The sequence below is a fragment of the Arvicanthis niloticus genome, chromosome 2, assembly GCF_011762505.2.
Source record: "Arvicanthis niloticus isolate mArvNil1 chromosome 2, mArvNil1.pat.X, whole genome shotgun sequence".
NCBI lineage: Eukaryota > Metazoa > Chordata > Mammalia > Rodentia > Muridae > Arvicanthis > Arvicanthis niloticus.
In genome coordinates, this window is record NC_047659.1 from 36,243,263 (window position 1) to 36,257,088 (window position 13,826).

Consider the following 13,826-nt stretch of genomic DNA (forward strand, 5'->3'; position numbering starts at 1 on the left):
CCACTTCTATATTCTCTCTATAGTTTTAAAAGATACTTGAGTTATTTTTAAAGAAGCAGTAGATACTTTGTCAGCCATTAAAGCAGGCAGAAAAAATAGCGAGTTAGACATTCTGAACTAATTATGTGTGCCAGACATTGTAGACAGCTATAGACACACTTGTCTCCCCCCGTCTTCAGGTAGCCCTAGAAAGCAGGCAATGTTTCAGGTTTACAGGTTCAAAAACTCAAGGCTGAGAGGTCAGAGATTTGCCCAAGGCCAGATTTAAATCCAAGTCAATTTCTAGGTGGAACTAAGCTCTAGCAATTTAAATGGTGTCCCAGTAAAACAAACATCCTTATTGAAAGATAACATTAATCACTGCATAATACAGTTAAGTCAGGACTTTCAGAAAAATATGTGTGACTCAGCTACTGTGAGTCCAGTCTTCAGAATAATCCCATCTCACACTGGCCCTGGCCGTGCACAAGGGCCAACTGCCTAACTGCCATGGGAATGTATTCCAAATATACTTTGGAAATAGTTTTCAAATGGGAAAAAGTACAGAAAATAAAGATTGAGCCTCAATTTCCTAACAAAGTATAGAAACATAAAAACCTAAGTCTAGGTTCAGACTGTAAAGCCAACTTTTTCCCAGTGTTGGGTGTCTAGCCCAGGGCCTCATATATGCTACAAAAGAATTCTACCACAGAGAACATTGCCAAACCAAGTTAAATACTTGATTTAAAACTTAGATAATGGGACTGGGGAGATAGTTTAGTCAGTTAAGCACATGCCACAAGAGCATGAGGACCAAGATCAATCCCATGTACAAAGTACAAAAAGCCAAGCACACACCTGGGAACAGAGACAGAAATCTGGAGCTGGCTGGCTGGCAGTCTCGTGAACCAGTGAGCTCCAGATTCAGGGGAAAACCCTATGTCAAAAGTAAGCATTAGAGTGACTGAGGAAGACACTTGACTTCAAACTCTGGCCTTCCACAAATATATTCCCACATGTGTACCCACAAGCACATACAAACACATAGAGACGCATGAAAATGTACACATATACATTGAACACACACACTCAAAGCTGAGAAGAATTAAAACTGTACACTCACAACACATTTTCTACATCCAATACTTTGGTGAATGAACCAGAAACACTCGCCTTCATTACCCTGTCCTATGACAAGTGAGCATCTAACTGAGTGCTGCCTGCCCTAGCACACACATCAAGCTCTGGTTTGCTGCATGTGATAAAATGGAGCCAATTCGTGCCCCCAGAGTCTAGCACATTCCACTCCGATGCTCAGTTTAATAACAAACACTGCCTGGACATTCTCAGGCTTTTCTCCTTTCCTTCAACACCATAAAGGTTGTTTACCTGGAAAAGATGTTAGCTGGGGATGTGCAGCTAAGGCTGTGGGTGTACCAAGTGTCCCCAAACCACCAAATTCTGAATGCCCTGAGCTGGCTGAATGTAGACCAAAGCCTGGGTGGCTGACCATTGGGAAGGCACTCGGCACTGTGGACAGGTTAAACGGCTGATCCCCAGCTGCTCTGAATAAATGTCCTGGGAGGGAAAAAAACACACTTAAAGTTGTTTAGATAAAACAGATGAGTGTTACCTGATTTCAGCATTCATGAAGCTTACAAAAATATCTATTCCATTTTTTATATTATATTTTCTTCTTTAAGTTATTCTCTTCAAACCTTACAGAATGTTTCTAGAAACACCAAACCATTTTAAGGTTACTCAAAATGACTAGCAGACCCTCAGTAGTTTGAATTTCAGAAGTTAGAACAGATGCTAAGAAAATAATTTTTTGTATTGGAACTGAGGAAGTAGTCAGTTTGTCAATACATGTGCATAGATTTGACATCACATTCTTTTGTTCTTGAGAAAAATAAAAACAAATCTAACACTGAAACAGCTATGAAACATATCCAACTTGGTTACTTAGTAATCATTCAAATGATCAGACTTGGCAGAGATATCACTTTCATGTGCAAAGTCAAAGTTCTGTTCTCTGTCTGACATTTCGTTGAGAAGAGCATCCTGATTCCCAAGGAAGCTTTTACCAGTGTAGTCAAATACTGCCAAAGACAGCACAATTAATACACTGACTAAGGCGTTTCTAAATAAACTCACAAACCCATTTGTAGTCAGCTGCAGAACAAGAAAAAAATCTTTCCTTTACTCACAGGAAATAATAAGGACACTTTGTCCTCTTCCTATGAAAACAGAGTATTAAACCTAGTATTCTAGGTTCTTTAAAGAATTTACTCTGAATGGTAGGGCACACCTTTAATCCCAGTGCTCAGGAGGCAGAGGCAGACCGATCTCTGTGACTGAAGGACAACATGGTTTGTGTAGTGAGTTCTAGACCAGCCAGGACTACTTAATGAGACCTGGACCGAAATAAATTAAATAAAATAATTTACTTTGCATTTAAGTTGGTGATACACATCTGTAACTCTGCACTCAAAAGGTCAAGGCAGGAGGATTCAAAGTTTTAGACCAGCCTGGGCTGCGTAAAGAGTTCAAGCCTAGCCTGTGCTAATTAATGAAACTCTTGACTACAAGATTATTGTTATTATGCAGCATAACATCAGTCAAGGGCTTGCCCTAGATTAGGGTCTCCCAGGACTCCATAAGAAAGCAGACCATCTACTTTGTGAATCCGACTGAGCTGTAGTGTTCAAACACAGCAATACTGCTGTATTATCTCTGGTCTAACTGTGACCATGGATGACATTTTCATTAATTAACTAATTAATCCCTGAAGTAAATTTAAGTGAGTTATGAATGGGAATACCTTTGCTTATCATTTAGCTGTTTATATCAAATGTTAACTCTGATTTTCTTGTTCTTAAGAGAACAAGGGACAGACCTAAAGACTCCCATAGACTGACTGTTATGTTTTCTAAATGAAATAATGCTAATATTTTTATTAAAATAAGAGTATTCAAAGAGAAGAAGTCTATCTTCTAAAGGAAGAAGTTTGGCTTCAGGGAACTGCTCCAGACAGTGAAGAATAGCTGCTCTCAGTGGGAAAGTCCAGAGAGCGCTAACACAATAGGAGCACAGTCTGTAAGGCAACAGGACAGCGAAGGACACCAGCGGATTGGGGGGGGGGGCCGTGCTTGGGGGCTTGTTCTGTTTTTCACTTGGTTAGTTTATTAGTTTGTTATGCTGGCACAGGGTTTCCCTGGTTAGCCTGGAACTTGATACGTAGGCCAGGCTGGCCTCCAACTGACAGAGATCTGCTTGCCTCTGGTTTCTGAGTGTTGGGATTAAAGGCATGAGCTCCACACGTGGCTATAAACTCAATCTTGTGTGCACATTCTAATCAGTCAATCTGGTTTTATTGTTTAAATCCAGAATAGAAAATTAGTGAATTTTTTAAAATCTGAATTTACTTCTGAATTATTAAGGATTCTAGACATTGGCTTTGAAGCTGAGTTCAGATAAAAGAGGAACAAATACAGTTAAGTAAACAATCACCATCTCTAGTGCTAACCAACTAAATCAACTTCTTGACTCAGTTGTGCCAATCAAACGTTTTCTTTACAAATGTGTGTGTGCGCGTGTGCACACATGTTTCTGACAAATGAGCTAAACTCAAAATTCCAATTGTGTAAACTCTATAGTCATTACTATTTACAAATAAGTAAATATATGATATATGTGCATATGTGTGTGCCTGAGATAGAATGAGGATACTGTAGGACAAACTTGGTGTCATTCTCGGGCATTGTCCCCCATTTCCTTCAAGACAGACTCTCTCTCACTGGTCTGCAGCACACTGACTAGATAGGCTGGTGGGACAACAAGGCCCGGAACCCACAGAGCTCCATTTCCTTGGGGCTGGACAACCACACTAAGTTTCTGATTTTTTTTTCTTTTCTACATGAGTACATGGGAGCTTAAACTCAAGTCCTAATGTTTACAAGCATGTTGCTTTTGTTGACAAAGATATCGTGCAAGGCCCATCTCATTTCTACTTAAAAAAAGCAAGTAGGATTCAATTGTTACCTGCAGGCTATATGTATGTAGCCATGGCTTAATTTAAAAAAACAACTATTGAACATATTGAAGCTCCCGAAACTACACAAAATATTATGAAAAACTGAAAGCGCTGAAATTAGTGATGGCTAAAACTGACAAAAACAATTTTATGAGAACTAATATATTTGCTTAAGAAACATGCATGAAATGTAATTAGACATTATTTTCATTATTTTGAATGAGCAAAAGAGCTAAATCTTAGTCTCATAGGCAGAAAACATAAAATAACTAAATGCTTATCACTCCTGTAGCAACAATTAAAAATCAAGAAGATATCTGATCACAGTAAAAGATTTTTAACTATTAAAAAAAGTGCTGTAAAAGGCGGGTCTGAATGTGTGATATCTTTATTGGGTCTTCTTTTCCTTCCTACAAATGAAAGCATTCTTAAAGACTTTATCCTGTCTGTTCCCTCTTCCTACACCAGCACCATTTGAGCATCTCAGTGGGAACGGACTCCTCCGTGTCAGACCAGTCCCATGAGTGCAGGAATGGACTCTCCCTGTACTCGTGCTTCCCCCATTCCTGGACAGTCAGGTTACAGAGGGACTTGACAGACTGACTCCCACTGTGGCACTTTTGTCACACTCTCTCTTGCACTTCAGAACCTCAGAGACAATATACTCTTCTCTGTGACTTGTTTTATGTAATCATATCTGTTCTTTACTATATTAAAATATACTGCTCATTACCCAAGAAATATCCCCCTGGATCTCCCCAAATATGCTTCTAAATATTTATATTATTCAACATCTACTTATATTATACCATGACTAGGATATAAAGCTATGAAGGAAAAATTTATTTAATTTTTACTCTGTGCAAAACACTTAATGAAGATCTCAGTACCTACTATAGACAACAGAAAAGCAGTTATCCTTTAAAAGGCTAAGCTAATCAAGAGTCACTCTTTAAATTACTAAAAATATAACGTCTTCACTGAAGTTTATTTAGTCACATAAGCAAATTCAATATCTGTACTGTAGATTTTATCTTTTTATACAGCAAAAAATCTACTGTTAGGATTACACCAATGCTGCCAGGGCCAAGAGGAAGCCTGTGGTTGTAAACCATCTTAAAATCTGAAGCTATTGCTCACAAGGGAATTATTTCTCTCATGTTGTGAGTGTTGCATTGTGTGTGTGTGTGTGTTGTATACATGTTCATATATGTGGTCAGGAACACATGCACACGTGTGTGCTCAATGTTAACTTTTTCTCCATTACTTTCAAACATTTGTTTTGAGAAAGGTTCTCTCACTGAACCTAAAACTCTACGATTTGCCTAGTGGAAAATGAATTCCAGATGTGCCTGTCTTGACCTCCCCGGCACAGATCAGAGATGTGCATTACCATGCCTGTTTTTGTTAAATGTGTGCTGGAGATCACAACTAAGGTTCTCATGATAAGCTGAATAGTTTTTAGCACAACTTTTCAAGTCTACCAGGTGACACACTTAAATTTATTAAAAGCAGAAAGCAAATGCCAATATGTCAGTCATGAGGAATGATATTATAAACAGTTACCAAGCACTTTTGTTACTATCAGTGAACAATAAGGACTTTCCACCTCATCGGAAGCAAATAATAATACATAGACTAAAGTAATGCCCTGAGCCTAAATCACCTGTGAGCAAAGTCTCCTACCACTCTGGAAAAGTCCAAAGGTCGAAATAAACATAGTTGATATAAGGAACCAGTATGGAAAACATCTAATCTTTAAAAATAGAAACAACAAAACCCAATCAAAGCTTACTATACAGGTTGCCTTTCTGTATGCCAGAACTGCTCTTGATCTTTCAATGCTACTCAAAGTTGCTGCTCCGTGTCTACAACCTTTTAATACTGCCCACATGATTTACATCATTGCAGAATCAGTCTCTGGTTTGTAACCTGTAAAGCACTGCTAATCCTAGAAACTGGTATTCATTCAAATATATCCCATGGGTCTTTAAATCAGTAATAATGAAGCATATCGATCAAAACAAACATAACTGAAATTGCTATCAATTGAATAATTCAATTATCAGTTAATACACTGAATTCTTAACCATTTTAATGTTTAAGTATTTGAAACACAAAATAAGGAAAATATAAATTTGAACTTTAATTAACAAACAACAAGAAGACTTCTGTACTTCATGTGGACAGAGCGTTTCTCCACAAATGATCTTTATCTAACTTGTGTACTCTCTTATTCAGAGCCACTCAAACTTTAAGTGTTAGTATTTAGAAGATGTATGGACTACAACAGATTTTAGTCATTCATTTATTTTTTTTCTTGAGACAGGAATTCATAACGTAGTACACGCTAGCCTTGGACTCAGTACGTGGCTTAGACTGGCAATGTCCTAAGGCCTTTCTGCTTCAGTGTCTCCATCCTGGGATTACAACAAGCATAACCAAGCTGACTTAATTTTATTTTCAAGTACTTATTTCGAGATTATTTTATTATAATCACAAAATTGAAAAAGTAACAACAAATACCTATGTTTCTTTTCTATAGCCCCTCCTTTGCCAATATCTTACATACATCTATAGATCAACCTTCAAAGCCAAGAAATTAAGCTTAATTAGGCAAAAAAAAAAAAAATATGTTGGCTTTAACCATATTTCCCATTAATGCTATTCTTTGTCCCAAGATTCAAGAATCCCTTATTACATTGAATTTTGTGCTTTTAACTTTCTTCAGTTAGCTACAACTTTTGTCTTGTGCTTCAATAGTTGATATAAACCAGAGATTGGAGTTTGTCTAATGTTTTGTAACGATCAGAAGAAGTTCTACATCACTGAGGTGGATACCCAAGGCCCATGTTTCTTTGCAGCACTGCTGATGTTAATTTTGTCACTAGATTAAATGTTGCCTGCCAGGATTCTCCACTGTGAAGTTAACTATTTCTCTTCAAACAGTGTATTTATGAGAAAAACAAGTCACTAAAAGCATGGATTGCTTTGGGAAAAAAAAGCTATTAATTTGTGCCACTTTAATCTAAGAGGTTAGAATAATTTCTTTGTAATGAACATTTTTATTAAATCTACTGAAAGGAGTTAAAAATGCTAAAAAAAAAAAAAAACATATATCTGATATACATTGAAAACATTCAAACACTGCTTTATTATTAAAAGGAAAAAATAACTGGGAATAATTTTAAACAAAGTTTTTCTTCAATAAACAAGAAAATCTGTTTTCCAACAATGAATAGAAACTATTATTCCAGCTTTCAAAACCACACAGAGCATATTACTTTGCTAGTGCTGTCTTCATAGTTTACCACAGCTAGGTGGTTTAGAATATGCTTAGAACTACTGCTAAGGCCTAAGTCAGGATGATGGCAGGGCCATGCACCCTTGGCTACCACTGGAGCACCAGGAAAGGATCTGTTCCATCTTCTCTCCTAGCCTCAGGTAGTCTCCTTTGTCCTCACTGGAAAGGTCTTGAATGAGGGCATGCCACAGCCCAGAAGGGCCTACTCACTGACTTCTTTGTAACTGGAAGACTACTGTAAGAGCCCATCTCCAAGTAAGAGAACATGCCATGGCGAAGCACTGTGATCTGAGCTCCAACACATCTTTTTTCTTCGTAACAAGAAGATACACTCTAACCCCTAATACTGGATTAGTTACCAATATCACTTAACAGATTTGGACATACTATTTTTCTTCAGTAACTTACTACTAAGTCTCCAACTAAAACTACAAAGTCCTGCTAGTGAAAGGTAATATAATATTCCAAAAATGCTTAGGTTCTTGAGTTCAACCTCCCATTAAATATTCCTCACTTAAGAAAAGGTAGATAGAGACTAAGAAGATAATTCAGGGAGTAAAAGTACTTGCTGGGCAAGCCTGATGAGCTGAGTCAAGTAACTGAAGTCCATGAAACAGATAGGTAGGTACATCTGCAATCCCAGCATGGCTAGCCTGGCGTGCCCTGTGAGCCAGCAGAAACAAGAGTGGAAGGTGGGAATTGACTCCCAGCATTTATCCTCTGACTGCCATGAGGACGTGTGTGTAAGCACACAATAAAGAAATGAATAAAGAAAGTTTAAAGTGAGAGAAAAGACAGTTGGACACTGGAAAGCCTTAAATGAAGACTTAAGAATTAGCACAGCAACTGCAAAGAAAAGGACTCATATGCTCACCTTCAGTGTGATGTAGGTAACGAAACCCTGCTGTGTCTACTAAACCTCTAGGAAGACTTCTGGCAGCCTTGACTGACCCTCTACTGCTGGTAAACTTGAAACCTGGCAGTCTTTTACTAAGGTCCAAACTCCATCTCAGGTTGGTTTTTAAATGTTGCCTCTTCAGTATAGTCAAATGATTTTTTTTTCATGTTTACGAAACAGCACTTTATTCATATGTATTAAACAGTGCTAAACTAAACAAGTTACATTCCATCTTGATGATAATGGACTGAACCTCAGAACCTGTAAGCCAGCCCCAATTAAATGTTGTCCTTTATAAAAGTTGCTTTGGTCCTGGTGTCTCTTCACAACAATTGAAACCCTAACTGACATCCACCAGATGCACACTCTCTAGGACACTATATTATTGCAGGATAGACCACAGAACGCAACCCTCTGAAGTCCTGTCTAATATGGCATTGATGCACTGCCCCAGAACGCTGACATGATCTCCAATAGGCAGCATCTGATGGTGTCATTCAGTTAAGCGTTCCTTGTACTGTCAAGTGAAATACATGCATAATCTATAGAGTCCGCCTTACGTCAGCTGCTTAGCTGGACCTTGAGATTAAGCCTTGCAAACAGTCTTGCCTAATTAGTCAGAAAGAATAAAGGATCACGTGAAACAAGATGAAGGAATTCTAAATAAAACATCAAGATATACTTTCATTATCTCTGTTACAAATACTTTTAATAAGTCTGAATATATACTCTGTATGAATAATGCTAAATATAAATAAATTTAATTTTAAAATTCAAATAATGCTAGCAGGATGACTTACTTGGATGTTCTTTGACCCTAAAATAGCACTGACCTCTCTCCTGCTTCCCTGAAATGCATGACAGACTGCTCATTACTTCAATGAGGTCACTGATCAATTTGCACCAGACCTGGGGGTTATTTACTGAAATTTGATTCAGCTTCATGAAACCATTCAGTTTGTCAGTGCTGTTCAAGAACTTAACAAGCAGGACTCCCTTGATGGTGCCCAAGTAATCTCATAGGAGCTGGCTGTGTCTCAAGAATTTGCAGCAGATGATCCAACTCTGACTTATTGATTGATTGATTGATTGTTATCTCCTTCCAAGTTCTTCAACATATCTGAGAAGAGAGAACCTCTTTCTGCTACATCTGGGAGAGTTGCATCAAAATATCCCTCTAGATTTTCTATTTCTTTAAAGCATATGGCCTGGAGGAAAAGAAGAGCCCAAACTGACAGAGACCAGAAAAGCCAAAATGTAGCTTAGAGGATTCACTGTCTTAGAAAGCTGGAGTGAAGGTGCAGAAATTAACAGCCTCCTTATTAAAAAGACTTAGCTAACAGCCCATGAGGACCTGAGCACCTTATTGCCCCACAAGGTGCTGCCCCACTATGCGCTGCCCTACAAGCAAGGCACCTCCGTCTGCAGCTCCTCACAATTAAGGAATTCACATGCATGTTTTTGTGAGGTGTGACAGGCAGGCTGACAGCAGACTTGTGTGGCACTCTACTGCTGCAGCTGGTGTTCTTCGTGCCTTGGACCTCTGATGATGACAGATACAGCGTGCTCACTGTGGCACTCCTGTAGGAGTCTCGAAGAGCACGTCACACTGTGCAGAAGCTGGGATGTTTGGTACTTCCATTCTGCCTTTGTAAAATGTCACATCCCCATCCACGGGCACACTGAGCATTTGTCTCTGATTAGGAACAAATGAGACAGGAATATCTTGAGTGCCTTGAGCCTTTAATAATGGGGCAACCCTTTTACAACTTCTCCTGCAAATGACCAGAAAACAAGGAATAAATCTGATTTAAAAGAAAAAACAAACAAACAAACAAAAAAATCCAAAAACCTGCATGTGGTTGGTCAAATAAGTTTTCTACAATACCTTACATTTTTGATGCTTACTGTCCAGCTCAAATTTACAGTCATCTGAAATTATCAAAACAGAACATACCACAGCAAAAAAAAAAAAAGAAAAAAAAAAATTGTAGATCCTCCTGCTTTGAAACATTTTATTTACATGCTTGTGTTAAATCTTTAGAAAACCTGAGGGTTTCCCTGATGTCTTGCTTTTCCCTGGCCCATAATTCAAGTTAAAATGGTCAGTACAATGAAACCAAAGCAAGAACACACTGTTCTGCTATTTTCTTAGACCTTTGTGCTGCACATCAAATCTGCATCCATCACTCCATGGTTAACCTGCCTGTCGGATCCAGAGCACTGACAGGTCTGTGATCCTTCATGATTCCATTTAGCCATGGAACACGTTTCACAGTTGTGCCTGTGAGCCTCGCCTTTACCAGCAGCCCTAGCAATGGCCCACGTTTTTATCCTCACAGAAGCCCGAGGATGGGTATGAAGCAGTCCTCACATGAACCTGGCATTCAGTGTCTTTTAGGCATTCCTGACGCTCAAGGGCATCTGCCAAGACATCCAATGCATCATTATACAGGATTGTTATTAATCATGTAATTTTCAAGTCCTAGTCCCACAAAATTTAACTTTCCTTCTTTTTCTTTCAATGATAGTTCCCTTATGCATTTTGTGCCAGGTTTTAACTGAACACATTCTGCAGAAGAAAACAGATATGATCCTTACTCTTTAAACATAGGGAAAAGATGGATAAAACAATATCAAATATGTGATTACACATTGTAAAGAGTGCTGTGGAGGAAATTAATAGGTTCGGGGGAGATAATGGGGAGCAATTACCTAGCCACTCTGATCAGTGGAGTCATCTATAATTAAGGTCAGTACTAGTCAACATTATTCAGAGACATGGAATCTGCAGGAACCATCGATTTATTATAAAGAATCAGCAAATACAATTATGGTGGCCCACCAGGAAAGCTGCCGATAGAGACACCAGAGCTGGAGAGTTGATGGTAAGCTCTCAGGAACTCAGTGATGCTCACCCAACACTAGGGAGGGCACTTTTCTCTTCTTAACCCATAGATTCAAATGCTAATCTCATCTGAGAATACATTATGAACACATTCAGAAATAATGCTTAATTCAAGGCATCCTGCATCCCCAGCCAAGTGGACGCAAAGTTAACCTCCACACCAACTCTGGATAACCCAAGGCCAAGTATGAGAATAAAACACACACAGAAAGATTTTTCAGACAAAATGGGGGACATACTTCAGATACTGATCTAGAAAAGAAAGTTTTATATTTGAAGTAAGTGGTCAGGAGGCTGAAATACAATAGATCAGAATGAGCAGAGCATCAGACAAACGTGAAGAAAGAGGGTGAAGGGCAGTATGTGACCTTGGGTATTACACAGGATGAAATATACAAAACATCTCATTCAGCCTGGCTATGTGAAAAGTTAATCTGATGACTCTCAGATCTCAAACGCTCTTGGGAAAGATGCTGCAGATGAAGGAGCTGTATTTAAATACTAATATGCAGCTTCTGTCCAGTTTTTGGCTCTAGTCCCTCTGATGGACCTCTCCACCCTTCTTCTCTCCCTCCCTCCCTCCCTCCCTCCCTCCTTTCCTTTATCTTAGTGCCAATACAAATCCCCATTGAAATCTCTTTCACTTTGGGTTGTATCATGTGTTCACTCCACGAGTGACTACACTCTTATCTGAATGTGATGCTTACATTGCCTCCATCACATGGACATGGAGTGTCTGGGATGTGGGACCTAAGGTTAAAGTAAAAATTGAAAAGTACTTTTCTTTGTTAGCAATAGCTTTGGAAGAGTGTTGAAACAGCCACAATAATCCTATACAAGATGGTAATTGTTTCTAATTTATAAAAAAGTAAAAAGAAAAGGACTGGCTAGGCCTGGTAATTACTCTTCTAATCCTAACACTTGGAAAATAGATGTGGAAAGATTCTGAGTTCAAGGTTAACCTCTACTACATAGCAGGTCTCCGGGCCAGCCTGTACTATATAACAACCAACTTGGGGCTGGGAATACAGCTCAGTCAGTAAAATATTTGCATAAATTAGACTCCTAGTGCATGTAAAAAGTTAGGTGTAGTGCTATGTGCCCTGGAAGGGAGAGAAAGGTTGACCCCAGGAGACTTGCTGACCTGCCAGCACAACCAACATAGTGCCCTAGGTCCTAGTGAGAAACCACCCTGCCTCAAATAACAAAATAGAAAGGAATGTCACCTAGGGAGACTTCCAGCTTTCACTTGTAAGCTTCATGTGTGTGCACACACAGACAAACACACACACACACACACACAAACACAAACACACACACACTTAAAACCAATCTAAAGATACTGAAAATTATCCAAAGGAGATCAAAGCCAATGGAGAATATCTGAAATCTACTTTTGAAAGGCAAGAGAGATGGCTCAGCAGTTAAGAGCACTAGCTGCTCTTCCAGAGGTCCTGAGTTCAATTCCCAGCAACCACATGGTGGCTCACAACCATCTGCAGTGAGATCTGATGCCCTCTTCTGGTATGGCTGAAGACAGCTAAAGTGTACTCATATAAATTAAATAAAAATAAATAAATAAATAAATAAATAAATAAATAGGCAAAGTCATTCCCAGCAGATCTGTTAATTGGATGTTGCTTTGTTGTAAATGCTTTTAAGGTTGGCTCAGGAAGTAGAGTCTGACATGCTACAGAGTCCACAGCAGGCAGAGCAGCTGAAATTGAGGGGTAATCATAAAGTAAGGAAACCACCAACAAGAGACTCATTTCTGCTTGAACATTTTGTGGATCCAAACATTTTCAAATGCACAAAGACCAGCAGGAGCTTCTTTAAAAACATTATCAGAAGGTAGTGACCAGAAAGGTATGATGGCATCAATATTTTCAGATCACAATAAAATCATAATGGGTAACCATTTTTAGAATGGTTTTTTAAAATGTCTATACCAATAAAACCTCACTTAAATAAAAGGATAACCTGTGTTGTTTGCATATGTTCTCCTAGAGATGAAAACCAAAACATCCTGAAAGTAGGACCATGATGAACCAATGAGTATGAGTATTCTACAAAGGTAAAGCTGTGACTTAGCATCTTATGAAACCAAAGTTTACACCAGACAGACAGACAGACAGACAGACAGACACACACAGACACACAGACACACACACACACACACACACACCTACCTCAAGGCTTAGAAGACTTCACTGCTGAATTCTGGCAAACATTTAGAAAAGTGAACAAAATTCTATACTCTTCCAAAACACAGTAAGAATGGGGACTCACCCAAATAATTTGCAACAGAGAATGACAAGAAAAGAACCATGGACCAATAATCCTGATGAGTACTCACTCATACAGTTTGCCTAACAGAATCTCAACAATGCTTTAAGAAAACAATACAACATAATTAATTGGAATTTGATCCCTGAAGGCTACAAGAATTTATCATATAAAAATTAGTCAATTAATTCACCTTATTAGCAAGATAAAAATCAAAGGCTGTGTCAGCATTTCAATAGATGCAACTATGTGTCAAAATCAATACTAAATTAAATAAAACCTCAAAAGTCAACTATGTCTGTTATCAGTTCTATTTGATCTTGTACCAAACAGCAAAAGCTCATAAAACAAAGCAGAGATACAAAAATTACACAGGTTGGAAAGCAAGATAGCCCCAGCATGAATCCAGATATAT

General features: G+C 38.6%; 1 protein-coding gene across 15 annotated transcripts in view; it reads right to left on the bottom strand.

Moving 5' to 3' along the window:
* Positions 1-13,826, bottom strand: part of Baz2b (bromodomain adjacent to zinc finger domain 2B) — a 291,302-nt gene that overhangs the window by 76,179 nt on the left and 201,297 nt on the right. For 13 of the 15 annotated variants that reach the window (XM_034494127.2, XM_076928795.1, XM_076928797.1 and 10 more), the window contains one exon: positions 1,369-1,557. The exons of the other annotated variants lie outside the window; for them this stretch is intronic. In XM_034494127.2, coding sequence (XP_034350018.1) covers positions 1,369-1,557 — 189 coding nt within the window. The remainder of the gene's footprint in view (positions 1-1,368; positions 1,558-13,826) is intronic. 15 annotated transcript variants of the gene reach the window in all.